The following is a 26,295-nucleotide window of genomic DNA, read 5'->3' as shown; positions in this document are numbered from 1 at the left end:
CTTCTAGGCCTGGGCGTTCGCGCTCTGCCACCGCTACCCCACTGAATTCATTCGCCCCCATACTACTCCCGACCGAACCTGAACCTGAACATCGAAGGACCCTCTCCAGAACACTCACTGCCCCTGAGCCATCATTGTTAGCATCGTCGCTACCTTCGGGCACTCCTACTCTTCTTCCTTCTCCTACTACTGTCACTGTTTCTTCTGCTACTGCTGCTGTTGCTGCCGCTATTGCTGCTGTTACTACTCCTTCCACCACAACAACAACAACAACCACCACCACTTCACCTCCACAACACCCTTCTACCTCTGCCATGACGAGAACGCGTGCTGAGACGGCAACGCCGCAACTAACTGTGCGCAACCATTCTGGACCCGTCCCAGCAGCGCCTTTCACCCCTCCTGCCGCGACCATGGAGCACGCCGACACCGCTACCTCTGACAGTCATTCTAATAAACACCTCCCCTCGATTCGATTTATCCCCCACCAAGATCCACGTGCGCCCAGACCCTCCCTCCAGTTTGCTACCATAACTCGTACCCTCCCCGATGAATCGGCAGTCATTAGAGTTGGACGTTACTCGGAACGTGACAACATCCCCGACATACCTGCGAACGTCCCGTCAGCCGCTGCTGTTGGCTTCAAGTCCAAGGTGGTCAGCCGGAAGCATTGCGAGCTGTGGTGCAAGGACGGCCAGTGGTACATCAAGGACGTGAAGAGCTCGTCGGGGACCTTTTTGAATCACATACGTTTGAGCCAACCTAATGTTGAATCGAAACCCTTCCCACTCAAAGATGGGGACATAATTCAGCTTGGCATTGATTTTAGAGGCGGGGAGGAAATGATATTCCGCTGCGTAAAGATTAGAATCGAATGCAACCGCGGGTGGCAGCAGGGACTCAATACATTCAAGTATGTCGTAGCAACCATCGAAACGGAGACCGGTGTGGCTAATCGTGTGATAGCAAACAAACTCATCAGCGACTGCGGAACCTTGCAAAGACTAGAAAGGAAGGCGACAGCGCGTCCACACATACGTCCGAATGTTCTATCTGTTTAATGGGTGTTGCGGTATGTTGTCCCTCCCGTGTTGGCACACGGATGCACCTTGCTGATTCCCAAGCTAGCCATGTCAATCATTGTTTGTTGCACCCTGTTCGCATGTATGGCACTACAAGTGCATCCGACCCATTCTCAATGGACCAACGTGGCCCAACTTCCTCTGTCCCAATTGTCGTGCGGTTGCCGATCTCGAAGCTGATGTCGAAGACCCGGGCGAATTCGAGGAATGGGACGAGGAAGCTAGCAACGCCAACGGCGACTCGTCTGAAGACAATGCAGCTCCCAAGGAGGACAAACATGTCACACCCCGTGCATCGACTGTACCACTTGCTACCAATGCCGAGGGGGGTGCTCAAGCCAGTGGAGACCTCAGTCTGGCTGAGTTGCAATCCGCCTTGTCCACCATCAACATTGCCGATTCCCTCAGTCAAATTGCTAATGCACCCGTGCCCAATCCCTCGACCCCGCAACGCTTCATCACTCCAGCAGCCTCATCTTCGGTAACGCAGCCTGTGACGATTAATATAACCGCAAACAACGAGCATTCTGGCCTCTCCCCATTGTTCCACACCGAAGTTAATGGCCTCAGCCCGGAGCGTGTAGCGGAGGGACCATTGACGCCCCGAAACGATGCAGGGCCATTCGTTTTAGACGGAAGCGCAGGGCGGACGGCGGCGACAGGGCCTCGATTACGTGACGAGTCGCCATCCTCAGGCCGTGGAGAAGCCCCGACACTTCCCCCTCTGCAGATGTGATAGACCAATACTGTTTGACCAGAATCACATACGGCCCCTTTTTTCCTTTCTTTCCTTTCAAATATCCAAATTTTCCTTCTTTCAGTAACGGCATTTCCGGGAGTACAACATGGGGTTGGATGGGTCCGTTCGTCATTGCGATCTGTTCGAGGAGTTAAAAATTACGAAAGTCACGGTTCCGGTCATTACCTTTGCTCGTTCGCTTGCATATCCGGGGATGTTTGTGTGTTTTATACGGAGGATGGGACGAGGAGATGACACGAAGACCAATGTGGAGATAGCGATTGAGAGTGAGAGAGAAAGTTGATTGATCAGTTTTGTCATCGGCATGTGTTCACCTTTTTTCCTTTTCTTTCTTTTCATACTTTTCATCAGGGGTATACATATATATAGGGGAAGAGATATATATACTTAGTGGTGGAGACCAGACGAGGGCTGGTGTGAGGGAAATAGGCACGGAAGGAGACAGATGATGATAATAATGATGAAGATACATCATTGTTGCGGCCTATGGTCTGATTGATATACCTTGTTTCTTCCTCCCCATCCCCACCTCCCGCGTACAACGTGCTTGCGTGCCCATCCCATCCCATCCCATCCGCACCACATCACTCAAACATCCCCCCCACCGCCCCATTCCCCCTCCCCTCGGCACAATCCCTCCACTCCTCAAGCAACACCATAACCTCCCTCCTCGCATCCTCGACAATCCCATCCATCTTAATATCATTCCTATCATACCCAAACGGATCCTCCAGCTCGCCGCCAATCCCATCGATCCCATACAGCGTAAACGCAATGATCGCCACAATCGGCACCGCATACCACCCATAGTCATCCACGATCGTAAACGGCAGGAAGCACGTGAACAGCGCGAGCACCTGTTTCTGGTGGATGAGGTGCGCGATGGGGAGCGGGGTCGAGCGGATCGTTTCCATGCGGCCGTACGCGTCGACGAGGGAGTTGAGCTGCACGGTCATTTGCGATGCTAAGGGCGCGTGCACCCAGGATTTGGCGTTGTGGGAGAGGTGGATGTAGCGTTCGACGAGGAGGGTTAGTTGGAGGGGCAGGGAGAGCCCGCGGTCTTCGTAGCCGAGGAGGTTGGGCGGGAGGAGCGAGGTGTAGTCTGTTGAGGCGGTGTAGATGCCGTGTTCTTCGGCAAGGGAGTTGCGGCGGGAGAGGGTGGTTATGGGGCGTCGGGGGGTTTGGAGGGTTGGGGAGGAGGGGGAATCTGGGGAGGGGGGTTGGTCGTTGGCGATGGAGGCGGGTGGGATGTTGAATTCGGCGCGAAGGTTGTGCTTGATGGCGTAGAGGATTGCGAGGAGCACGCGGATGATCTTCTCGGTTTCTGCTTGCTCGGCTTTGCTGAGTCCTAGGCCTTTGCTTTGGGGTTCGTTGCCGTGCATGCTGGATCCAAGGGCGCTGTCTCCCATGTTCCCGGCTCTTGTGTTGCTATTGCCATTGCTGTTGGCGGAGGTGTCTTGGTCCAGGGACGGCGACCTCGCGTTGATGAGTATGATTCTCGATAGGTTCCGCACGCTCGTAGAGATGGTGGTGAGGCAGTTCCGTCCCGTCCAAAAGCGGTCGTAGCTGGTGCTGTTCCGGAAGACGAGCATCAGGCCCACGACTATGGAGAGGGAGGGGATGATGGTCGAGGGGAGGCCCAGGCTGCCGTCGACATTGCGGTCCAGGTAGACGACGAGGACCGTGAAGAGGGAGTGCAGAAGCACGGGGAGGATGACGATGCTGTGGATTGAGCCATGGGCGAGGCGGAGGACGAGGGGGACTCGTCGGGGCTTGCGGCGGAATGAGTGGGCGAGGGGATAGGTTGGTCGACGGATAGGTTCGTGGGGTAGTGAGGGCATGGTCAGTGTCAATGTAGATATCAGATGAAGATGTAGGGGAGGGGAGCTGTGAGGTGAGGCGAGGTCAAAGATCAAAGGTCAGAGGTCAGAGATCATACATAGATCAATCAGGGTATTTGAGGAAGTGAGTGAGGACAAGGAGACATTGCCTGAAACCTGCGGGGGGATTGATGGGATACGTTGAGGTTAACTTCAAGTAGATAGAGCTATTCCAAGATGGAAGATGGAGGTGGAGGAGGAGTCGTGAGGCTGGGGGGTTGGGGTTGGGGTCTGAGCAGGTTACAGGTTCCAGGTTACTTACAGGTTGCGGTGACAAGACAAGGTGGGGGAGAGAACAGATCTGGGGCACTGCACTCACCACCTATTGTACTGTAGGTATGGTATGACGATCCGATATATCACATCATTGCATAACATCCATGTACTCTGTATTGAAGATCGACATCATGTGTCCATATCGTGATCTTTAAAAAGCATAGTCTACGCTCTCATAAAGACAAGTCTATCGGCGCAATAGAGAAGAAAGGGAATGGTGTATGGTGACATACAAGCTATTGGCATACGCATGTATGCAAGAAGTACCTACCCAGGTAGATGTATGGGATACGACTATGTGCGTAGTAGCTGTACATCTATATACACATTCACATATGAGTGCTTCTATGCTTATATGTTTACATGTATTCATGTGTTTATTTATTTGTTCTGTTGCTGTTACTTGCATGTGATTTGCGATGACGATGACGGGTGGGCGACTTCGGCTCGGAACTGCAGCTCCAACCTCGGCGCAACGAAAAAAGAAACCATCTATCAACTACCGGCTATCAAAGGGAGCTATCACAACTTCTAATAATTCAATCACACATTTCCTTTCCTCCTCCTACACAATCTCAAAAGGACGCTTGATTCATCTCCAACAACCATGGCGGACGCAGGAGAACCCCAGGCGCCTCAACCGCCAGCATCGACATCAACAACCACAATCCCATCAACGGAACAACCTCAACCTCAACCTCCCACCAAATCCCCACAACCCTCACAAGCACCACCCTCACCCCCCTCAAAACCTCACCTCCTCAACCTCCGCCTCGCCCTCCTCCGCCTAATCTACCGCCTCGCCCACTCCACCGACACAACCCTCCTCCGCATCTCCGCGCTCCTCTCCACCCCCTCCGGAATCGACTCAACCCTCTGCACAATCTCCTACACCCTGACCCTCCTCCGCGCACTCCTCACCCGCGTCCTCGAAGCCCGCCTAACCACGCTCGCCACATCCCTCGCCTCAAAAGCCGACGCCGTGCTCCTCCCGGGCGAAACCCTCATCGCCACGCTGCCCGCACCCCCCACCACGAAAGCCCTCGCCCACCTCGTCGCCACCTCCAAAGCCCTCAACGACACCATATCCGACTACCGCATCTTCGTGCGGCTCTGGGGGCTCGCGGGCATCTACACGTGGGCGCGCGCCACGCTGCTGGCGCCCGCGCCCAAGGATAGGAGGGAGAAGGTGCTGAGGGCCGTGGAGTGGGGCGAGATCGTCGCGAGTGTGGGGTTCCAGGTCCTTGAGAACGGGGCGTATTTAAGTTCGAAGGGGGCGTTGACGACGAGTGGGTGGGCGGGTGACGAGGGGAAGAGGAGGGAGGCGAGGTGGTGGGTTTGGAGCTCGAGGTTCTGGGCTGCGCAGGTGTCGTTGGAGTTTGTGAGGTTGTTTGTTAAGTGGTTGTACTTTGAGGGGGAGCTGGGTGTGAAGGGTGGGGAGGGGGTGGATGATGGGGAGAAGGAGGGGAAGATTAGGGGGGAGGAGAGGGAGAGGGTGTGGAGGGAGGAGAAGCAGCTTTGGTGGAGGGATCTCGTGAATAATATGGCGTATTTTCCCATGACGATGCATTGGTCGTCTGAGACGGGGTTGCTCAGCGATGCTGTCGTTGGGTTCTGCGGTATCTTTGCTGGTGGGGTTATGCTTCGCCATCGCTGGAAGGCTACCGCTTGATTGAGGTCGGAGAGATAGGGGAGGGTGGTGCATGATGGATGTGCCTTTTCTACGGGAAACGTTGACTTCATCGGACTGGATCTAAAGAGATTGAAACGATGAGTACGGGATCGGGGACAATATGTTGTATGACTACTATTAGAGATATATCAAAGGCATATGTTTAGAGCAGGTAGTCTGTACTCCCTTCGAACAGACCTCCAAAATTACCTCTGCATCCACCCACAGTGACCTCCACCAACTGAAATCTAACTGCTTTTAATTATATCCTGACTTATTTAGCAGTGACTCTATGTTGATGTGAGATTGGCCAAGAAAGCATATGTAATTTGTGAATATTTCATTATTGTTTGGTTCGTAAGCTGTTAAAGGGAAACGGGGAATCTGGGTTGAACTTATACACAGCAAAGGCTAAGAACCAGCTCTTTTCCTCAATGGGTGGAATGGGGAAGACACAGTTCAAGAACTGATGCTGCGTACTAGCTAGTCAGGTTACTTGGATGAATATCCACCTAATCCATTGATTCCCTCCATGGTGATGATCCCTCGAGCGTATACAAACACAACGTACATGCCTGCAAAACACCACGAGATGCTGTGGTGCTTCTTCTTGAAGACAGCGCTCAGACTTGAGCCATGATGCTGTCTAGTGGGGATGCAAGATCACATTCATCATCCCCGACTGGCTGAATGCTGACCTGCGCAGCCCCTCCATCCTTCCCAGCAATGACCGGCACAGTCAATATGTCTGGAGTATGTGTCTCGACCGCTTCCTCGGTCAGAGCCACGCCATTCCTGACTTCTACCTCACTGCCCTCGCTGGCGCAAGAGTAGACTGTGTAGTCGGAGGCCTCACTCTCTTCGTACGGCTGGTTGTCTCCCGATGAGCTGGGTGGGGAAATTGTGACACCCTCGAATCCGCCTGTATAGCCCCGTGACAGCTCAGCTCGTTCTTTCTGCCTTCTCACTCTGCGCAAGGAACCCATGTCGAACTCACCGACACGCTCTCCATTCTTGCCCACGGTGAGATCACGAGCCGTCCCAGTTCTCCGCAGCGGCAACGTGATGTTCGACCCGTTGTTGGCAGTGGAGCCTTTGCCTGGACGGAATATCCACTGGATCGCTGCCTTCAGACCATGGCGAGTAAAGAATGGCTGGTCTTCCAAGTCACGAGCGATTGAATTTGAGGAGCGACCACCAAGGTTGTAGAATCGGCGACGTGGCCTGCGAATTGCAGAAAGGTCATCCATGTCAGATTGTGTAGTCTTGAAGGTAAGAACGCTATGGCGGGATGGGTTTGGCTGACGTTCTTGGAAGGAAGAGTCGTCGCTTGTGCAATCCGTATTTCCTCCAAATCCTGACGAACTGAGATCGTGGCTCCGGGGGGAGACGGAAGCAGGACGAAGTCCGATGGAGCGCATAGTCTGCGCAGATTTGGTCGGCAGACATATTGATTCCAGAGGGGTAACAGCTGGCATGGTATCCGACACTACGTTTTCGAAGGACGAATAAATGCGGTCTTTGTAGTATGGGCGGCAGTTATGGCAAGCCTGGAAGGTGCAAGCAGGGAGAGTCTGCGTCAAGTCAGCAAGGAGACGAGAGAGTAGCCTGGTCCCCGCCGACTTACCATGTCTTTCTCAGGCTTGCTTTCATAAGAACCATCTGTATCTGAAAGAGTCCTGTCTAGTGCTGCTGCAAGCTTGGCTTGAACTGTAAAGATTTGACTACGCTGGACGGTATCCGCAATGACCTGGTTCAGGTCCCTTTTTTGCGCCTTCAGAAGTTCAAGTTGCGCAGGGGTATACTCGCCACGCTCCGCATTACCGATGATTGAATCGTTCAATCCTATAGCCTTCAATTCGTCGCGGAGGGATGATTGAGTATCCACTGCGCCAGTAACGGTTCGTGCTTCTCCATCGTCCTGGCCAACGGGGACATAGCTGTACTTTTGATCTTGACGACAGACATACAGGAATCCAATCGACGGGAGGCGACCGCAAACTTGACAATACTCCTCTCGCGTATAGAGGCGATCCATGTCGACGTGAGTGCAGTTAGGCCTGACACGGCGGGCCATTGCTACTCGATTCTGCGACAACTTAGTTTGGTAGGTACATGATGAGGAGTTGACCCAACTCACCCGCATGTTGGCAGCAATGATGGAAATGATGATGTAAGTGAAAGACCCGTGACCAAGGAAGTGGGATTCCAAAAAGCTGGGTTGAAGTTTTGGTAGTAACTAGCCAGTACTGGTTGTGATTCGGTTGGTCAAGTGAATGAAGTGAATTGGGAATCGTCGGCTTTTATGAAAATTATACCATCGCCCCAAGTGATTCAAGGAAGAACAGATTCATGAGGAGAATTTCTCCGTGAGAACGAAGGTCGTTTCGGTTTTAACTTGAGGGTTGTGAGGTAGAATGGTGGTGATTGTGCTCGTGGTGACCCTCGCTCTGGCTTGGCAACGAGACAATTGGGCGGAAAGCGCGACCACCGGTGTGGTCACTGTGCTTGTTTCTTCCTCATCTCATCTTCCATGTTTACTGCAAGTGAAACGGCAGTTTGATTATAAGACATAATTCAGGTGAGTGGGATAGACGAGACATTGTTGAATCGGGTGTGCCAACAGAAAGAGATGGTTGCCAGCCGACCATGGTGGATGACTTGTGTGCTCGGAGCATAGGTCGCACAGAGACTTGAAGATGATTGTTGAAGATCTCATTATATCCTCCACCATCTGCTGCATTTTTGTCTCTGAGTTGCATTAATGATAGAATACCTATCCAGGCGACTAGCGGGAAACGACATGGACTAAATATTGTTACGAAGAGGTGCAATTGAGCTCAGCCCTATGGACTATGCGCGGTCCACATTCCTCTTCGCACGTTATTCACGTGCAGAGGCTTGACAAAGCTTATCGGCAACATTCATTACTTAATGAAAGTGATTTTCTCTTGTTCGAAGATGGACTTGTCCATCTCATTATTCACATGGTATGTCGCTTTCCATTGCATTGATATGGCGATAGCGGAGACCGGCGTCTTGCGTACGAGTAGCGACGTTAATGTGAGCCATTTCCCAACAACCATCTCTGATTGGGCTGAATCCATCGGATATGGAGCAGTCCGTGTCTGCAGGTAGGCTAGAGAGACGATCAGTAATTGATAGATGGATACCTGTTGAAGAGACATAGGGACATGATTCTGGACGAACAAAGAATGCTCATTCACGGAGGAACTATTCGAAATCATTATAGTTCAAGATGGTAGATGATGGTTCTTCCTTGGTGTTATTGTTGTTGTTGTCAGAATAAAGAGGGAGACGCCACCATCCCAATCCCATCTCATCTGCCGCTTTCTCTCTCGCGCTAAACCTCTTCGGGACTCTAACCGACTCCCGAGGGTACGAGTAGACAAGACAACAAACATCCCCCCAGCCATCGCGACACCAGCTCAGCTTTCAACCTCCCATCCATCTCCACCCCCTCCCCCCTCCCTCCTTCTATATACTTTACTGGGACGCGCCTACCCGTCGCAAGTTGCCGTCCCCAACGACCCGGGAGCGCAATCCAACATGTCCGTCAAATTCGAAAAGGAGACCATTACCAGGTCCACGGATGGCATCGCTGAGGCTGCCGCCGAGGCCCTGGGTACCAGCACCAAAGGCAAGGGCAAGGAGGACTTCATGCACGAAGTCGGCGAGGCCTTGACCAAAGGTGCTGGTCCTAATGGATATCTCGCTGTAAGTTGTCTTCGCGCTCGCGCTCGCGCGCCATTATCTCGAGTCCACAGAACGACGATCTGACAGCGTTCCCACAGGCCTACCTCAAGCAGCTCCAGGAGAACCCATTGCGCACCAAGATGCTCACTTCCGGAACACTCTCCGGTTTGCAGGAGTTTTTGGCCTCTTGGATTGCTCACGACCGGAGCAAGAGCGGCCATTACTTCACATCCCGCGTTCCCAAGATGGCCTTGTACGGCGCGTTCATCAGCGCGCCTCTTGGCCACGTCCTGATCAGCATCCTGCAGAAACTCTTCCGCGGACGCACCAGCTTGAAGGCTAAGATCCTCCAGATCCTAGTCAGCAACTTGATCGTAAGTTGACGATCGCGGCATCGAAACGAAGGGCGATCCACTAATGTATCCGCAGATCTCTCCCATCCAGAACTCCATCTACCTCGTCTCAATGGCCGTCATCGCTGGCGCCCGTACTTTCCACCAAGTGAAGGCCACAGTCAAGGCCGGATTCATGCCCGTCATGAAGGTTAGCTGGGTCGTTTCGCCAATCTCGCTCGCGTTCGCCCAGAAGTTCCTCCCCGAGCACACCTGGGTACCATTCTTCAACATCATTGGATTCATCATCGGTACATACATCAACTCGCACACCAAGAAGAAGAGGCTCGCGGCTTTGAGGCGAAAGCACTACGGTGATGGAAGCGGAAGGAGTCAGTCTGGTGGAGTGGGAAGGCCAGGAGACGAGTACGACCGACGAGGAGGATACTAAATGGTTAGGGGGAACGTCATCGGTTTTCTGGGCAATTCGATCCGGCGGCCAGTCTACGATCAATCCGGTCTTGGGTGCGTGGATTCACGTCCACAATCGAGCATCAAGGATTCACAACCCAACTGATTGGCCAAGACAAGTTCTGGTTCCGGGTGCGACGACTACAGCGAGGACCTCATGTATTGACTGCATTGCGCGTCGTCATCTCGACCCTCTATTCAGCCACATTCTACGGATGACGATATGTATATTTTTATGCGCGACTTGTTGGAATAATTTTGATCTATGGCCTGCTCTCGGTATCTATCCAGGCTTTGCGAATATACTTGTTTTACTTTTCTTGCACTCCACAGCAACTCTCTCCACTAGCTCACGTATCACAGCATGTCCCATCTTTTAGAATGTGCTTCGGCCGGAAAGCGACATACAGACAGGACGGCCCGGGCAAGTGGGTGGCGGTAACATCCCTTGGCTACTCGAAGCAACTAACGTGAAAAGCAGCAAGAGGAATTGTCAAACGGCGGTTAGACTCCTATTTTAGTTCTTGCGCCCGCCGCTGGCAGGTGGCAGGACACCGGGTCGCAAACATCTGGAAGGTTTGTGTTGCGATTTCTATGGACTCTCTAACTGCAAGTCCCCAACGGCACAATTCAATAATTCCAATGGGGGTTACGCATAAGAACTGGAGCCTAGAACTAGCAACAAACATAGTGTTGCACAGAGACGGGACAAGGTACAAGACCTACGTGTTATCACATCTAACAATATATAGGTACCTGAACATCGGGTTTCTACGAGTGTGCCAGCGAACGTAGTCAAACAAGGCTGCAGACGTACAAACTCAACTAATGAACTGTTATATAGTTTCCAGCCCTATTTCATCGACAATGGGGAACAACCTGATGCAGCTTCAATTGTCGATGGCTAAACTGAGCTGTGATTGCCTATAGTAATTTGTCTTCCCCAATGAGCCTCGAATTCCGGCCACAAATACTCCCGGTGCGCTGCCGGAGTCCTTCTCAATCAGACATTCCTCTGCTACCATATCGCGGTCGACCGGAACCAGACTCTGATTTAGATTTCCGACTTATTCCAGCACCTGCACCCATCTGGTCTGATCTTCGACCACCCAGACTCCATGACGAGCGGGTCAAGTGTGAAAGAAACTTAGGGTGGAGCATCGACTGGGCCGTTGCATCCATCATCAAACATCTTGACAAGAACGCCGCCGACATCTCCGACACTCTACGACGACTTCGAACCAGAGTGGTGCACATCCATCCTGGGGAGGGACTGGGAGACGTTGCGTACCGAGCGTTCAATGAACTCGACCAAACGCTATTCATGGGATACCTCAAGGATGCCGTCTATCTCGATATCGGATCTCTGGGAACTGATGCCTCAGGGGCTACGTATTCGCACGGGCGAGGACCAAACCACCGCGTCCAACGCATAACCCTCCTCCTGAACGCAGACGTCCACGAGCACGCAACACCACTGCAATGGCTCGCATCACTCATCCACCACATGATCCACGTCTACTTTCTCGTGGCCTGCGGTCCCGAGCAAGAAAAGGAGCACGACTACGGCCGTCTAACCCACGGTGTGCAATTCGCGAAAGTCATGCAAGCCATCAAGAAACTTACATCAACCCGCGGGGGACGAACTCTACCCCTGGGCTTTGGGCACAACCTCATGCCACCCGCATACTACAACGAGTACTACCGCCTCCCAGCCCGACACCAGCAATCGAACAAGTACTGCAGCAACTGCCTCCCAGACGTGGACCCAATCTCCGACCGCGACATCGAGAAATACTACACGAAAGCCTGCAAGCCGCTCCACGACCTCCCCGAATGTGCCCGCAAATCCACCGTCTCAATCTACACCAACAAACCCATCCCCACCACCCCAGACGGCATCGAAACCGTCCCTCGCGGCGAAGCCACCCCCTCCATCGACTCCATGGAATTCATCTTCCAAAAGCGCGAGTCCGTCCTCGTCCCCACCACCCTCATCGACGCCTTCTTCACCATCCGCAAAGCCTTCCCAGCCCGCCACCTAGAACTCGACAAGAAAATCCCGCGCTCCGCCTTCATCTCCCTCCTGCAATTCCTCCACACAGGCACCTACGCCCCGGACCCGACCCCCGTATCCTCGACCCCCAAATCCGGGCCCCCCATCATAAAACCCTACCACTCCCACTCCCCCCCTCACATCCTCACCGACGTCCGCATGTTCAACCTCGGCGTCGAAGCCGGCTTCAAAGACTGCCAAGCCATCGCGCTGGACCGCCTGAACGCACAGTACATGACGCGCGAAGACCCGATCCAGTTCCTCGCCGCCATCTACAGCGGGAAGGACCCGCATCCGGACATCAGGACCTGGGCGCGCAGGTTCCTCGTGCAGTCGCCCTCTTCGTCTTCCCATCCCCCGCTATCTTGGGGGGCGATGAGCGGTGGTGTAGGCGACGAAGCGTCAGAGCCGCCGAACCTCGTGAAGTTGGAGACGGGGATGGACCTCCGCGAGCGGTTCTTCGAGCTCGTGGGGCGGAGTGCCGCGTTGGAGATCGACGTGTTGAAAGCAAGGGCGTGGCTTGCGAGGAATGAGTGCTACCCTTGGCTTCCTGATGGTGGTGAGAGGGCGATGATGCCGTTTCTCCATCCCAACGCCGCGGCACAGCGATTGCCTGTGGCGATCGGAATGGGTATGGGGAGGGTCCCGCAGCAGCAGCAGATGATTGAGCACTCGGATCGTGTGGGGCTCGTCACGGGTGTGGGTATGGGGCTGGATAAGTATAGTGCGGCGGGGATGTATTCGCTCATGGGGATGGGGATGGGAAGGAATATGGGGTTTGTTGGTATGGGAGGCGGTGCTGGTGGCAGTGCTAGTGGGGTTGGAGGGAGGGTGGACGAGTGGTATGTTTGATGGATGGGGTTGGGGTGCTCCTTTTGTTTCTCGTCTTTGCGTTGTTTTGTTATGTCTTCTGGTTTGGGGGATGGTAGGGGGATAGGGATGCTGGGTTCGTTCATGGTCTTTCTTGTCTTTTTGGGTGCGGATAGAGGAGGATGGGAGGAGGGAGTAATGGGCACATAGGGGGATGTGGACGCTCGTTTCTTTCTGGCTTTTCGTTTCCTGGTCAGTGTTTGCTAATTTGTACTTCGGGTTGTTAAGTCTGTCTTTTGAATGACGCATGAATTGTGCAATCATGATGGTTATGTCGTTCCCTCATATTTCTTGTTACTTGGCTATGAAAAGATCATCTGTGAATGTTTCAATAGATCATTGTGCGAAGCTAAGAATACATGAGATGCGGTAGGAATTTATACTGATGAACATGGGTAGCGAATGATGGGAGAGTCCGGGTAATTCATTGGACTATATCCTCATCAGGTTGGTACAGAAGCATGGGCAAGTTTGGATTCGTCAATAAATCCTCAAACCCGGAAAGACTCCGACGAGAGCGCAACTTTTCGTGAATCCGCGTACCATCGATGCGGACAGCGTCGCGAAGTGCTTCTATATCGGCTTCACTGGCATCCTGCCACATGGTATCAGAACTCCTGCTCCAGCTGTCTTCACACTCTTCACAAACGCGCTTAAAGGGCCACACGTCCATATCTGCCACCTTAGGAAGGAAAATCGCGTTACGTTTAAATCGCTTTTGTTGCGATGGCCGAAAACATGCCGCCTCTACGGAGAGACATCTTAAAGCGTATCGCACACAGGTCTTCAAATTCATCTTATTATTTAGAAAGAATTTGCGATTCTCTCCACTCCATGATTGCCGTACTTGTCCAGTAAACATATGCTCTTCCATGGGTTTATTGGAATCGAAATCAACAGGCCAGATTCGGCATACGGACCTCCAAAAGCGACTACTGATGTGTCAGAGACAGAGCTTGCTTGCAAGACTTTCTCGGCACTCGAGAAAGGTTTCCTTGCAGATTGTGTTGACGGATCAGATATTTACTCACTCATCATTTGGGTAATCGAAACAGAAGTAACTGGCTAGGCAAGCTGGACAGATATGCATCACGAACGTGTGGCTCGCTACATTGTGCACCATACACATCATAAGTCTCTGCCCAGGACGGACAGCCAACGAAAAGTCTTGGGTCTCGTCTAAAAAGTGGCCCGGCTGCTGTTCGCAGAGCAAAGCAAAAGTTAGATTTTCTGACAACATTTGACCATGGCGACTCCTGAGCCTGTCGGAGAGAATGCTGCGGATGGTCCACTTTGTTAGAAGGCGTGTACAATGTATAATGAACACCCGTTGAGACTCACTTCAATTGAATCAACCCAGTCAAGTGGAAATTGAACCGTATAACCGAGTGCATCCTCTAGTAAGACCGAATTCTCCGCATAGGGGCTGAGATTCTTTAAGATGACTCTCTGTTCTATCAAATATCCATGCAGAAAGTTCAGCATTGTCGGTATATTCACGCAAACCTGGATAGCCATCGGATTTCTGTTCAACGAACGAAGAACGGTGTCAGTCTCCAAACTTGGGCCGGGGATATATGACTTACATTACTGCACCGAGTCGGTCGACGATCCTGAATATTGAAGTTAGATAGCCGTACTGGTTCTCGACTTTATGCTCCAGGGTGCAAAGCCTTTCGTCCAGTATGCGTGCGGCATCACTCTCTGCTTTCTTGAGTGCAGTCAGGTTCTCAGCCAGGACAGTGCTGTCGTGCTCTTCCACAATCCTACACGTCGTGTTAATCATCTGATGAGCAATTCAGTTGAGAGGGGGAAATGACTTACAAGTTGGCTTGTCCCTGGATTACTTGAATGACGCCCCGGCACGTCTTTACTTTCTCCGAGAGCCTTGTGGCACTGTTCCTATCAAGAACGTGCCATTGAAACATCTTTGCTATGTCTTTGGCACCCCTTCTCTCGTTGTCTGGGGCAAACATAGATCTCCCATACTTGTTGATCATGCCTTCTAGACATGTATTGATCTCGCCTTTGACCTCACGAACTGCTGGAACTAGTACATCATAGAGCTCTTTAAGAGCAGGGCATTCACGGCGAGTCGGCCACTGCTTCACGAGCTATATGTGCGATACACTGTGAGCTAAATGTAGGACTGCTGTGAGAAGGAATAATAACTCACAAGGTCAAGCAAACCCGAGAACAGCCTTAGCTCTACGAGAAGTTCATTGAACTCTGTTTTTGCACCTTTCTGGGAGTCCAGAACCTGGACGAATTTGTAACCGACTTGTACGGCAGCTACAATGTCGCCGAAAGAGCCGAATGTTATTGACATTGTTGAGCTTCGAATGTCTATCGAGGGTGGTAAATTTGTGAATATGTTGGTAAGGTTGTCGAAGGGAAATGTAGAAGGGTCGAGGGGTTTCATAATTCTCAAAGGGCGTCGCGTACACGAGGTACAGAGAGGTAGGCTGTGTCTGTGTGTACCCGTTCATGATATTGATTTCTTATGTCATCCAACGATGATAGGATGGAAGGGTTATGGCGGTAAATTGTTCAGTCGTACTGTTGACGAGGCACAGGCGTACATGGTCGCGCTCCAGACATCAATCTTTCTGCTAAGCCATTGTGGGCTCACGGAATTCATGCAAGTGCACCGTTCCGACTGACCTAAAAGGCAAAGAATGCTGGGCCCTTGGTTTGATTCGAAACATCACACAGCTGTGTACGAAGTTCGTTCGACGACGATAACGCCTCAAGCACATAGCCCGCTGGTCTAGACCCATCAGCCTCAGTGGTTGCTCAATAGCGAAGCACTGTCTGCACCGTAATCTAATCATTATATTATGAAAAGAAACACCATGTAATTCAGAATGTTGAACGAATGTTCTAAAGAGCGTTGAAAGTTCAAATTCCTGCTTCTTATCGGCTACCAGGTGTTAATCATTCACAGTCATTTGTCCTTCCTCGTACAACGACACCACGAAATGAGATGTTCGTAAATGGAAGGTGCCACTCCATTTTCGTGAGCTTAGCATGATACAACATACAAGATAGAATCAACATTAACGATCAAACAGTTTTTCTTTTTGCTGACTGGGCTATCAAAAAAAATCAACACCTATCCCCACCTCCTCCTCGTCCTTGATAATCATATTCCATGCCTGGAACGCAAGATCTATATTGCACTTCTAACTTAACGTGCAACGTATACAAAGTTTGACTCTTATTGACTGATATCAGCTACAAAGGTAATGCTATATGAATCCTTAGAAGGTTAGTGCCTTAATTTAAGGCGCTCTCTAGTTGCGGTTGGTATGGATATGAGTTGAACTTTCGGTGCAGCAATGCCACTTTATTCACCACGCCACCCTACACCATCAAAATTTACTTCTTAAGATAGCATTCATATGTTCTCTCTTATCGATGATGCGGCTTATTCCTCTATTCTCCAATTCCATGGCCGCATTAGCGATGCTGCTTCGACATAAGAGTAGTCATGACCACTTCCAATCACTTCAATTTCTTCTCCCCACCGCCGTTTTTCCATGTATGTATCGGAATCTAATACGCTTGTCTTTCACATACGACCACTGGACTCTGAAAACAGGGCTTCCCGTTCGCTCAGCCGGACTTAAGCAGAGTACCGGCGGATTAGTAGCCAAGTGGGTGACTATTGGCGAATCCCCGCTGTTGTATGTTCTTTCCTTTTTTTTGCCTTTTTTGCATCTTTGTATAGTTTCCTATATGCATAGAATGTGTTTTTGTTGTGTATATGGTTCGTGGTGATGCAGTCTGGGAGTGACAGTAGGAAGTGATGGCCCGAGAATACGGAATACAATGAGTGCCAACGACAACACATATCGAACAAATAAAGGTAAGTGGAAGTTGTCCGCAATGCGAACTATTATTTTTCGACCGGATTTGGAAAACCTGGATGTATTTTAGGTTTAGGGGTAAGAGGTGTGTAATGTACCTATAAGAAGAACGAAAATCTTGTCTCGTCACAGTACCATTATCCCACAGGGAATCCATCACAACCCGTCTCTGTAGTTGTGAAGCGATACATTCCAATAGGTATCATCGGCAATGTTGACATAGACAAATAAAATCGTCGTGATCAGCAGATATCACGAATGCTGCCATCCTGAGGGACCATTCTCGCATCAGATTGGGCGGCGTAGCAGAATGTGGGAGTCACTCAATGGTCACACTTGGCCAGAAATCCTGGTTATCCCCATTCTAGTTCAATGAAAATCCTAGACATGGGTGCAAAGTTAGAGTTGCGTAGTGCTATTGGATTAAACACCACGCACGGCTCGGATCCTGTTGCTGATGCTCTGACGCGAGCGAGGGGAATCTGCGAGCAACTGGAATTATCAGCTTTGTCGCAACCTTTGTTGGTATCGTATGTCATTCTGGAGTTGTCATAGTGCCCACGATTTCAGGCTTTGTGTCTTTGTCACCATGGCTATTTTTGTCTGGACGCCCGATCGGGCTTGCGTCTAACCGAACGGATATCTTCGCACCGCATATGAGATAAAGTCTGTAGGTACTGAGTGTTCGCTCTTGATCGAGTAAATTCGATTCAAGTGCACTGCTAGGTGAGAATGAAAAATTCATAGGTAATATCTTTTCTGTTCGCAAATGTGGTCCCTCTCCAATTGCAGTGGTATTCGATGTCGCGACCGCAACAGCGACCATAAGCGCTTCGAAGACCAGGGTTATTTAAATAACCCCAAACATGGCTTCGCTACAAACACAAGCGACATCAAGGGTTCAAAGCTTCCGACGGATGTGGTATTTCCCGTGTACACCCCTACTCGACCATTCGCTTGAAACAAGACATTCTTGGTTTCTCGACGGCGGCGACGCCGCAGTGGTGCAGAAGCGTTGCTGGCAGCTTTGTTTGGAAACACGGCCAGGGCGTATTAGCAAGCATCAGCGTGGCAAGGCGAAGGATGATGAGGGACCGAGAAACGAAAATACATCTTGCTTATGGACGAATGGTCCTTAGGAGTGATATACCCAAAGGCTTTACGTTTTGCTTGACTACAAATATTGGGTGCATCTCCTCCAGAACAAAGCCATAAACACTAAATACTTCAATACCACATTACCTTACACAACATACACTACACTACTCCGTGAATCTTCATACCACATTAACATTAATTCCAACATGGTCTCATCCAATATCCTCATCGCTGCTCTTGGAGCCCTTCCCCTCGCATTCGCCGGATACTACGACGCAGCAAACGCCACAAGCATCCGGCCTGCCACCCCCACAGGGACAGCAAGTCCATCAGTAGCAACAGTAGCAGTTGGACAAAACGGCCTCACATTCACCCCCGACACAATTCACGCTGAAGTCGGCTCCGAAATCGTCTTCCAGTTCTTCCCCAAGAACCACTCCGTTGTCCAGGCGGACTTCAACAACCCCTGCAACCCAGCTGCCGATGGTGGTATCTTCAGTGGCTTTGTTCCTAGTGCCCAGGGTGCTGCTGTAAGTTTCAATGACTGCGATAGAAACGTGTTGTGGCAATACTGATGTAGATTCAAGGAGCAAACTTTCAAGATCACAGTTGAGGACGAGAAGCCAATCTGGCTGTACTGCTCAGCCCTTCTTCCTAGGCCTCACTGTGCTCAGGGTATGGTGGCCGTCATAAATCCTCCGTGAGTCATCACTTCACAATCTCAATTGGTAATCTCTAACAGCCTCTTTAGTGCACATGGCCTGAACACCCTCGATGCTTTCCGCCAGCTTGCCGCTGGAACGAACACGAGCACATCTCCCACTGTTGTGAGCGGCGGACAGATCCAGAGCGGGTCACCCACGCCTAGCAATACGCCTAGCAGTACGACGGGAATTAACCAACCTTCTGAGACTGGTGCTGCGTCTTCGTTGACATGGAACATGGGAGCCGTGGGTGGGGTTTTGGCATTGGTGTTTGGACTTCTCGCATAGTGTAGATGGGATGCTGTCTATTGTATAACATGACATGTACTATCAGAAAACGGATAATTGTCTGAAAGCAAAATGGGTATCTAATTTTGAAAGAAAACCTGCGTACAAAAGTGTCCAATTCATTTTCAAGTATGTCTTGATATTGATCATATGAAGTTGACAGCGGGTTGACCAACTCCTGAAAGCTCGAAATCATTCTAAGAACGGCGGAATATGTGACACCATTCATCTTCGTTGGGATAGCGCATCTTGCTTCTCTAGTAGTGTTTTTAGGATTGTCGATCGCAAGGCCCAGCCAGGTTCGTTTTCAGGTAATACATGAAGTGCCTTGATGCACCCTTCAATGGCTTTTTCCAAGCATTCAGGTGAGCCAGTTCGATAATAGACCCTGACCAGGTGATCTGCCCTTTTCTCTCGTCGGATTGCTTTACTCAAGCGATCCGATCTTGTTGATGTAGCCACGTTTGAGGAACTTCGGATAGCAATCAGGTTATCCGGCGAGGGTGTGTGCTCGGAATTGGTTCTGAGGAGACTGGGAGGATTGCTCTGCCTAGAGCCTCTTATGTCACGCCTGTCTGGAGATGTTCCGTCGTTTGCGCATCTGGAATTTTCGATAGCATCGTGGATATCCTCGGTGGATTTTGATTGGCAGCGTACGAGGAATTCAAGGTTACTCAACAGATCAGCTTTGGCATGGTGCCCTGGTGGCGTCATTTTCTCTGCTTTAGTGACAGAATGAATAGCAAGATCAATGTTGGTGCCCTCGGTCTTATACCGCTCGTATAAATGGTTTCCAAGGCTGATTACAAGACTCAAAATACCCGCAGCGTCTTGAGCTCTGTAATGCTGTGCTTTTTTGATCAATCCGTAACAATCTGATAAGTCCTTCTTCGAATTGATTTCATTGAAAAGTCTAATGATCAGGCGCCGGCAACGTTGTTGCCGGTTCTCTCTGTCCGATAATTGGCACTGAGGCGTTGCTATTACTGCTTGGATAGAAATCTCGATGGCTTCTCTGAGATCGGCAGTGTCATTGAGATCATCATTCGCTGTGGAAAAATTTGTATTTGACAGCCTGGGTTTCGTTTTGGAGTCTTTGAAACGACACTGCAGGTATTTCGACAGAGTGACCAATCGCTCGGCTTGCTCATTTTGGTTTTTAGATCCCACATTGAGTATCATTCTGAGCCTTTCGATAGCATTGTTGATTGCCGTGTCGTTTCCAGATAAAGACTTGAGATAATCCACCTCTGCAAGAAGGCACAGAAGTGACAGATAGTCTGGATGGTTTTCTCCAACAGTATTGGCAATCTCGAAGATGGAGTCGAACGCTTTCTGATAATCTCTATCATCGCTTCCGCTTAGATGAAAGTGTTCTTTGAGCAATCGTGAATGCTCGACCCAATTTATGCCTTCGTAAGGGACGTGTTTTGTCAATATGCACTCTGATCCCCTGCACAGACTCGTGTGGCAGTTGCTGATGTCAAACGCTTCAGTCTTCTCGTGTCGCTGTTCTGGGAGCTGTTGTTCTGGGAGCTGTTGTTCTGGGAGCTGTTGTTCTGGGAGCTGTTGTTCTGGGAGCTGTTGTTCTGGGAGCTGTTGTTCTGGGAGCTGTCGTTCTAGGAGCTGTTGTACTGGTAGCTGTTGTACTGGTAGCTGTTGTTCTAGGAGCTGTGGTTCCGGAAGCACACCAAACCCTCTCAACCATTTGGGTTTTTCTTGTGCTGCGAATATAGCGCCCGAGAGTCTGAAGAGCGCTCGCTCCTTTCCTTCTCCATAATCAGCCGATAGGCTAACACCGAAAATCCCTTGCAGGCAATACGCCATGTCCTCTTCGTATTTGGTCTGACGGTGGTAAGCCCATGAAAACCGCTCTTCCACGCTGAATTGGCATAGCGGCTCTCCTTGCAATGCCTTGACGCTAATGCCGGTTCTGTTGCTGAGATCTTGAGCTAGCTCGCGCTTCCTTCCGAGCCAGTCTCCGTCTGCAGAGAAAAATTCAACCGATTGAGGGGCTATGAGCTCTTCGAGTGTCCAACCTCGCGTAAACCATCTGCTGTCTAGCATAGCTGATCTCGTAGACAATGTCCGGGCGGAATAATCAGATAGATACACGTAACACTTTGCCGCGTTTTGGTACCACTTGAACATAGAATTCATGGCCAAGGTTACCTCCGCATCATCAGATTTGTTGATGCAACATGTGTCCATCCAGAAATACTCCAACCCATCTAATGCGGCTTGGGTTGCACAAAATTGAAGCTTCTGGTAACCAGGTTTTTTGGTGAAGTCGTTATTCTTCTTCTTCATCTTCATATCCCCGAAGGATACTTCATCGTCCTCTGGACCCCAGGTATGGGAAACAATTGCGTAGTCAGGAACGTTGGCATTCTTGCGGAGCGCAACTAGGCTGAGAGAGCCGTTCGATTGACGGTGTAGAAGGCGTGTGACGGAACACATGTTGGTGAGTTCCAAGGTCATGGAAATGGAAGTCACAAATAGCGGCTACCGCACTAAGAGATGGAGGAATTCCGGATAGTCAAAACGTTTGATAGCATCCAACCCACAGTTGTAAAAGTGGGGGGCGGGAGGTGGGGAAAGCTGAGCAGGCTATAGATGAGGGGTCGAGCTGCATTATCTATAATAATGTAGCAAACGACTGGTCCGAGATTGGTCAGTCAACGAGCTGCCATGTCGCAAGGCTGAGGGTGTATTGGAGCTGGTTCACGTGGATACTACGTGGATATTGGTGCAGAATTGCGGTCAACAGGCAAGCTATGGTTGGGCAGGATAAAAGCCATATTGTCTACAAAGTTCGTATCTACTGACAACGTGGACGTCGTTGCAGGGTCGACATGGAATACATGACCTTATACTTGCAGTGAGGCATCTCGAGTGCATCGAGTTAGCGTATGATTCGTACGATGAAGACCGAGGATGGAGGTCTGACATATTTCAAAGGGTGCAGTACTTTCAGGAAGTATCAGAAGGAGCTGGGCATGACGGAGGCGTCCGCTATCAGTGTTCACGTGCGATGTGTGGACATGCTTCTAGGGAGGTGAAGCCTCTGGAGTGCGGCCTAGAATCGGTATATAGGTACAGACAAGATGGAGTTCCAGATTTTGGAAAGTTTATTCCCAGATAGGGCTTAGAGTTGATGTAAGTGCATCCCAGACCAACATTGGCTGTCAATGTAGGACCTTTACTAGCATTCACCCTGGGTCACGTGCCCACTGCACTATTCTTACCGTACGTACTGCACCGCAAATACGAACAAAATTTCTCCGTTAGATCAACGAGTAGAACTTCGCATGACTACCATTACATTGTTTGGACTATGTATTCAATCGTCTAAATAAGAACATCAGATTTGTAACTACATCGAAAAGATTCTCTTCTGCAAAGGCGTACCTGCCGACTATTGCCGGACAACTGCTTCTCCCTTGTCTTTGTACTTTTATAAAGTAACTTATAGCCCTATAGTATGGGCTCAGGACTGTGATCATGGGGTCGACAATGGGAATATCGTCACTTCTCGAGCGAGATTCTTCGGGACTGCACGTTAACCACGGATTGCGACTGCGCTAAGGTCTCGGGACCAATGACCCTCCTATTCGGTACCTGAATATAAAAATTGTTGAAACCCATGAAGCTTGATCTATAACGCCCTCTAACAACGTTCTGAACAAGCCTTTCGTACACTACCTCTAAAGCCATCGTATGTTTTCAACTAAATCCTGCAGTGTTGCACGTCATCATTCGAGATGTCTCACCTCTACCATACCGAACCAGTAGCTCCCCAACTCGCTCTGGTCCTACATACAGCGGTCGACTTTGTCCATTGTCAAGGCATTGGCATTGGTATAGTCCAACGCGCATCAACAGGCGCAGCTAGGAATAACCTCATACCAATGGAGAAGCGCAAGTACAGCGTGAAGCGTAGCCAGTTCTCAGCCGAGAATGTCAAGACACTAAAAAGAGCTCACATGTTCGCAATTCTACATGCGATGGGGCTCGCGCGAGGTACAATCAAACGACGGTGTACTGCGACCCTTAGGGTCGGAAAGGTTGTAGTGCTCTGTGGCTCATCGCCGGTCGTCGAAATGGTTAATTTTCATCGCGATCACGGCCCTGAGAGTCTAGAGAGAGTGACAAGTACGAATGATCGCTCGATGATCAAAAGAGTTCTGGCAGGTATTCGAGCGCTGTCGCGAAGAGGAGTCGATGTTGCTATTGCTGAAGTTGGACAAGAAAGCAATAGCAAGGAGACATTAAAAGCAAAGACAATGGCACGGCAGAAGGGGAGGAAGGCGTGCCGCAGCCGTCGCCAAGCACAATACAATGCTCCGATAGAAACAGAGACTGCTAACAACCAGACGGAAATCAAGGCTGCATGACTGTTATCCTCGCGAACAAAGCAATACCATTTGAACGCAAGGTTTTGGAATTGTGAAATGCCGTTGGCATGATCCTACCACCTATCCATTCCCTTCATCATCCAGAGTATGGCGAGAAGTAACTTCTGTCAACTATAGCTGTCGCAAGTATTGCCTCGCACAAACGTCAACCAGGATATTGGCCATGGCGAATAATTCTTGTGTTTGCATGGGAGAAATAATCCAAGTTTAAGATGGCGTCAGAAAGCACGCCTTGAAATCGGAAGAGCAACGGTGACTAAGGCCAAGCGATATCAATACACTACATTCGGATAGCAAGGAAGCAATATTATGATTTCCAGCGAATCAGAAATCCGAACGGAGCACAGTCTCCTGTAACCAGGTTAACTGGTGTAGCCAGGACAATTATCGGACTTTGCGTTCCATGCCATCGGAGGTTGTAGGAGGTCGGAAGGATCCGGGCTAAGAATAAATATCAGCTGGCGTGACATTTAATCGGTGACAGCGGTGGGCCACATCATCATCAGTAACAGTGCTTGGATCCAGGCCGAATACTCAGAAAAAAAAATTCCTGGTCGAAAAAAATCTCCGAGTGTTTTCCTGTTTCTGGATTTCCTGTTTTGAGCTCTGACGGGCTTTTGAGGCCTGATTGCGTGGGTAACAGTCAGCCCATACTGGAGCAACCACATCAATGATTTCGATCTGTTGGGAATGATACGGAGGGGCGGTGAACTGTGATAAGAAAACTTCAGGTGGTATTGAAGTTATCGACGAATGATTGAGAATCATGAGGTGATTGTTTGGGCATTCTTTTCGCACGTTGACGATGCTGTAGAGTCCTTATGGCAATCCTCATAGGATGAAGGTGTGACGGTTTTCTAAGTCTACCAGCAATCTGTAGACACATATTAACCTCCGGCATAGTCACCAAGCTTTTCGAGGCTCAGCGGCTTCCTTCACGATGGCGCAGATCTTCGGATACCATCCGCTGCAACATGCAAGCCTCTCAGCCGCAAGGGAGGCTCCTTTTCCCATTTCCTTGCACAGTGGGATTTGGTGGAGTGATGAATGGCGTTGTGTCGTGACGCGACGTCGAACTAGAACCTTGTCCTTATCGTGCACGGGCCGCATCGACATCCATCACTGGTTAGAAGGCAGGGTAACGTTGCGTGAAAGTCATTCAACAACTTGGTCGACCTTTTCGGACGGATCGAGAAGCTTAATGGCATGTTGTGTCATTCAGTAAAAGAAGTATAAGAAGGAATCAAGGGACGTACCTCCGGTGCCATCACAGTCATCAACATACACATGCACATAAACACCACTACTCTGGACATTCGGACCGACCTCTCAGCAACAGCAACTTATCCTTTGATATATCAACGGTGCCAACCATATATATAAGGAGTACCTATGCCCATATCATTGGCTTCGATATCGCCTATATTCATCCGGCCGGCATTTCCATCACTATCAGTAAACAGCAGCTCGACCGACTCAACACCATCAGTATCGCTCGAGTCAACACCAGCTACTAGTCCGTTAACATCATCACATCGCCCAATCCATCTCGAATCCAGAAAGAATACCGAATTCGGATCACATCTCCCGGACCCTCAAGCACATCTCAAAAGCGGAATCCTCTGCATCGAAAAGAAGACCCGTCTACTCCAGCTCAAAGAAGAAGAGTCGGAACAATCATGGCAACAGCAACATGCATCCAGTTCTACCAATCCCCCATGGTACACACGTCATCACCGTACCAACTGCCCACGCCTCACCGTGCGAATCCCACAATCCAACTACGCACCGTCGCACCAACAATACCTCCTGCAGCACCCTCAAGAAGACCCAGGGGCCCTTCACTTAATGGCGAACGCAAGCCCGTATCCCCACGGACCAAACCACCAACACCCAAAACCCAACTTCCCATGACCTCTTCCCAAGAATCCTCACTCTTCTTCCGCCTCCCGGCCGAACTCCGCAACGAAATCTACAAAGCCCTCCTCTGCCCCGACACCCCCTCCCCCTTCGCCATCACCCACCCCTCAAAGCAGCACACCGCCGCCGACGACCTCTCCGTCCGCGGCTTCAACCAACCCAGCACGCCCAACATCCACCTCTCCCCCGCCATCCTCTCCACCTGCCGCCGCATCCACGCCGAAGCCCTCGGCCTCCTCTACGCCCACAACACCTTCCACGCGCACCCCAGCCTCCTCAACACCCTCCCGCACCTCGCCTCCCCGTCCCGCCCCGTGCTCTACTCCCGCGTCTCGGGCCTGATCAACAGATGGCAGATCAGCCTGCGGCTTGACACGGACCCGCGGTTCACGAAGGAGAAGGTCACGGCTGCCTTTTCGGGCGCCGAGTACCTGGAGATCAGGGTGTGGCAGGCGCAGTTCGAGGCGTGCGATTTCGCGGTGCTGAGGCTGTTCACGGGGGTGAGGGGCGTGGGGTTGGCGAGGGTCGGGGGGAGTGTGGATGAGGGGGTTGCGAGGGCGTTGGAGAGGTCGATGATGAGGAGGGAGGGGGAGGAGTGTAGGTGTGGGGGAGAGGAGGAGGAGATGGAGTGGGAGGGGAGGAGGGAGGTGCTTTGTGGGAGGTGCTATGAGAAGGTGGAGTGTGGGTGTGATTAGAAGATTACGAACCCTTTAGACGTATTAGAGGGACAGGCGATAGATGAGGTTGGAGTTTGATATTTGGACACGGAAAATGGGGAATGGGTTTGGAGTTTGGGATATATACCTCTTGAGCATAACATCATAAGCCGGCATCATCACATAGCGAGCGCCGCATTTTCTCTACTTACGATAATAATAC

The 26,295-nt window shown here is 50.7% G+C and overlaps 11 protein-coding genes across 11 annotated transcripts; 7 read left to right on the top strand and 4 right to left on the bottom strand.

The window, feature by feature from the left end:
* Window positions 1-314: 314 nt before the first annotated feature.
* Window positions 315-1,818, top strand: BU24DRAFT_353952 (uncharacterized protein; the record flags this gene model as incomplete). Its single annotated transcript, XM_033523798.1, has 3 exons — window positions 315-913; window positions 967-1,072; window positions 1,129-1,818. The coding sequence occupies 3 exons, from the start codon at window positions 315-317 to the stop codon at window positions 1,816-1,818; spliced, it is 1,395 nt and encodes a 464-aa protein (XP_033379599.1).
* A 608-nt stretch (window positions 1,819-2,426) lies between these two features.
* On the bottom strand, window positions 2,427-3,993 carry BU24DRAFT_443673 (uncharacterized protein; the record flags this gene model as incomplete). Its single annotated transcript, XM_033530597.1, has 2 exons — window positions 3,319-3,993; window positions 2,427-3,201 (listed from the first exon to the last, which is right to left on the bottom strand). Exons 1-2 carry the CDS (start codon window positions 3,681-3,683, stop codon window positions 2,427-2,429), a joined length of 1,140 nt encoding a protein of 379 aa, XP_033379598.1. The 5' UTR covers window positions 3,684-3,993.
* Window positions 3,994-4,227: 234 nt separating this feature from the next.
* On the top strand, window positions 4,228-5,886 carry BU24DRAFT_453847 (uncharacterized protein). Its single transcript, XM_033531287.1, has one exon. The coding sequence runs from the start codon at window positions 4,606-4,608 to the stop codon at window positions 5,668-5,670; it is 1,065 nt and encodes a 354-aa protein (XP_033379597.1). The 5' UTR covers window positions 4,228-4,605; the 3' UTR covers window positions 5,671-5,886.
* A 407-nt stretch (window positions 5,887-6,293) lies between these two features.
* BU24DRAFT_465990 (uncharacterized protein) lies at window positions 6,294-7,747 on the bottom strand (the record flags this gene model as incomplete). Its single annotated transcript, XM_033532322.1, has 2 exons — window positions 6,294-7,244; window positions 7,298-7,747. 2 exons carry the CDS (start codon window positions 7,745-7,747, stop codon window positions 6,294-6,296), a joined length of 1,401 nt encoding a protein of 466 aa, XP_033379596.1.
* Window positions 7,748-9,004: 1,257 nt separating this feature from the next.
* On the top strand, window positions 9,005-10,514 carry BU24DRAFT_443670 (uncharacterized protein). The gene is made up of 3 exons (XM_033530596.1): window positions 9,005-9,408; window positions 9,486-9,761; window positions 9,817-10,514. The coding sequence occupies exons 1-3, from the start codon at window positions 9,241-9,243 to the stop codon at window positions 10,168-10,170; spliced, it is 798 nt and encodes a 265-aa protein (XP_033379595.1). The 5' UTR covers window positions 9,005-9,240; the 3' UTR covers window positions 10,171-10,514.
* A 901-nt stretch (window positions 10,515-11,415) lies between these two features.
* Window positions 11,416-12,768, top strand: BU24DRAFT_324891 (uncharacterized protein; the record flags this gene model as incomplete). Its single annotated transcript, XM_033522968.1, has 1 exon — window positions 11,416-12,768. A coding segment is annotated over one exon (1,353 nt), but the record flags the coding sequence as incomplete, so codon positions are not given.
* Window positions 12,769-14,150: 1,382 nt separating this feature from the next.
* Window positions 14,151-15,445, bottom strand: BU24DRAFT_412938 (uncharacterized protein; the record flags this gene model as incomplete). The annotated part of the gene is made up of 5 exons (XM_033526133.1): window positions 14,151-14,393; window positions 14,458-14,542; window positions 14,703-14,882; window positions 14,941-15,230; window positions 15,293-15,445. 5 exons carry the CDS (start codon window positions 15,443-15,445, stop codon window positions 14,151-14,153), a joined length of 951 nt encoding a protein of 316 aa, XP_033379593.1.
* Window positions 15,446-18,292: 2,847 nt separating this feature from the next.
* On the top strand, window positions 18,293-19,166 carry BU24DRAFT_485855 (uncharacterized protein; the record flags this gene model as incomplete). The annotated part of the gene is made up of 3 exons (XM_033533400.1): window positions 18,293-18,616; window positions 18,674-18,786; window positions 18,838-19,166. 3 exons carry the CDS (start codon window positions 18,293-18,295, stop codon window positions 19,076-19,078), a joined length of 678 nt encoding a protein of 225 aa, XP_033379592.1. The 3' UTR covers window positions 19,079-19,166.
* BU24DRAFT_426337 (HET-domain-containing protein) lies at window positions 18,975-21,672 on the bottom strand. The gene has a single exon (XM_033528945.1). It carries the CDS (start codon window positions 21,536-21,538, stop codon window positions 19,304-19,306), a length of 2,235 nt encoding a protein of 744 aa, XP_033379591.1. The 5' UTR covers window positions 21,539-21,672; the 3' UTR covers window positions 18,975-19,303.
* A 1,170-nt stretch (window positions 21,673-22,842) lies between these two features.
* BU24DRAFT_353940 (uncharacterized protein) lies at window positions 22,843-23,475 on the top strand (the record flags this gene model as incomplete). The annotated part of the gene is made up of 2 exons (XM_033523797.1): window positions 22,843-23,158; window positions 23,300-23,475. The coding sequence occupies 2 exons, from the start codon at window positions 22,843-22,845 to the stop codon at window positions 23,473-23,475; spliced, it is 492 nt and encodes a 163-aa protein (XP_033379590.1).
* Window positions 23,476-25,412: 1,937 nt separating this feature from the next.
* BU24DRAFT_326445 (uncharacterized protein) lies at window positions 25,413-26,021 on the top strand (the record flags this gene model as incomplete). Its single annotated transcript, XM_033522985.1, has 1 exon — window positions 25,413-26,021. A coding segment is annotated over one exon (609 nt), but the record flags the coding sequence as incomplete, so codon positions are not given.
* Window positions 26,022-26,295: the final 274 nt, after the last annotated feature.

Source organism: Aaosphaeria arxii, assembly GCF_010015735.1.
Source record: "Aaosphaeria arxii CBS 175.79 unplaced genomic scaffold BU24scaffold_9, whole genome shotgun sequence".
Taxonomy (NCBI): Eukaryota; Fungi; Ascomycota; class Dothideomycetes; order Pleosporales; genus Aaosphaeria; species Aaosphaeria arxii.
This window is presented reverse-complemented; position numbering and strand designations above follow the sequence as displayed.

Coding starts and splice junctions, on each gene's coding strand:
- BU24DRAFT_453847 (XM_033531287.1), top strand. CDS start 4,606: ATGGCGGACGCAGGAGAACCCCAGGCGCCTCAACCGCCAGCATCGACA.
- BU24DRAFT_443670 (XM_033530596.1), top strand. CDS start 9,241: ATGTCCGTCAAATTCGAAAAGGAGACCATTACCAGGTCCACGGATGGC. Junction 9,409..9,485: donor GTCCTAATGGATATCTCGCT/GTAAGTTGTCTT, acceptor GCGTTCCCACAG/GCCTACCTCAAGCAGCTCCA. Junction 9,762..9,816: donor TCCTAGTCAGCAACTTGATC/GTAAGTTGACGA, acceptor ATGTATCCGCAG/ATCTCTCCCATCCAGAACTC.
- BU24DRAFT_426337 (XM_033528945.1), bottom strand. CDS start 21,538: ATGTGTTCCGTCACACGCCTTCTACACCGTCAATCGAACGGCTCTCTC.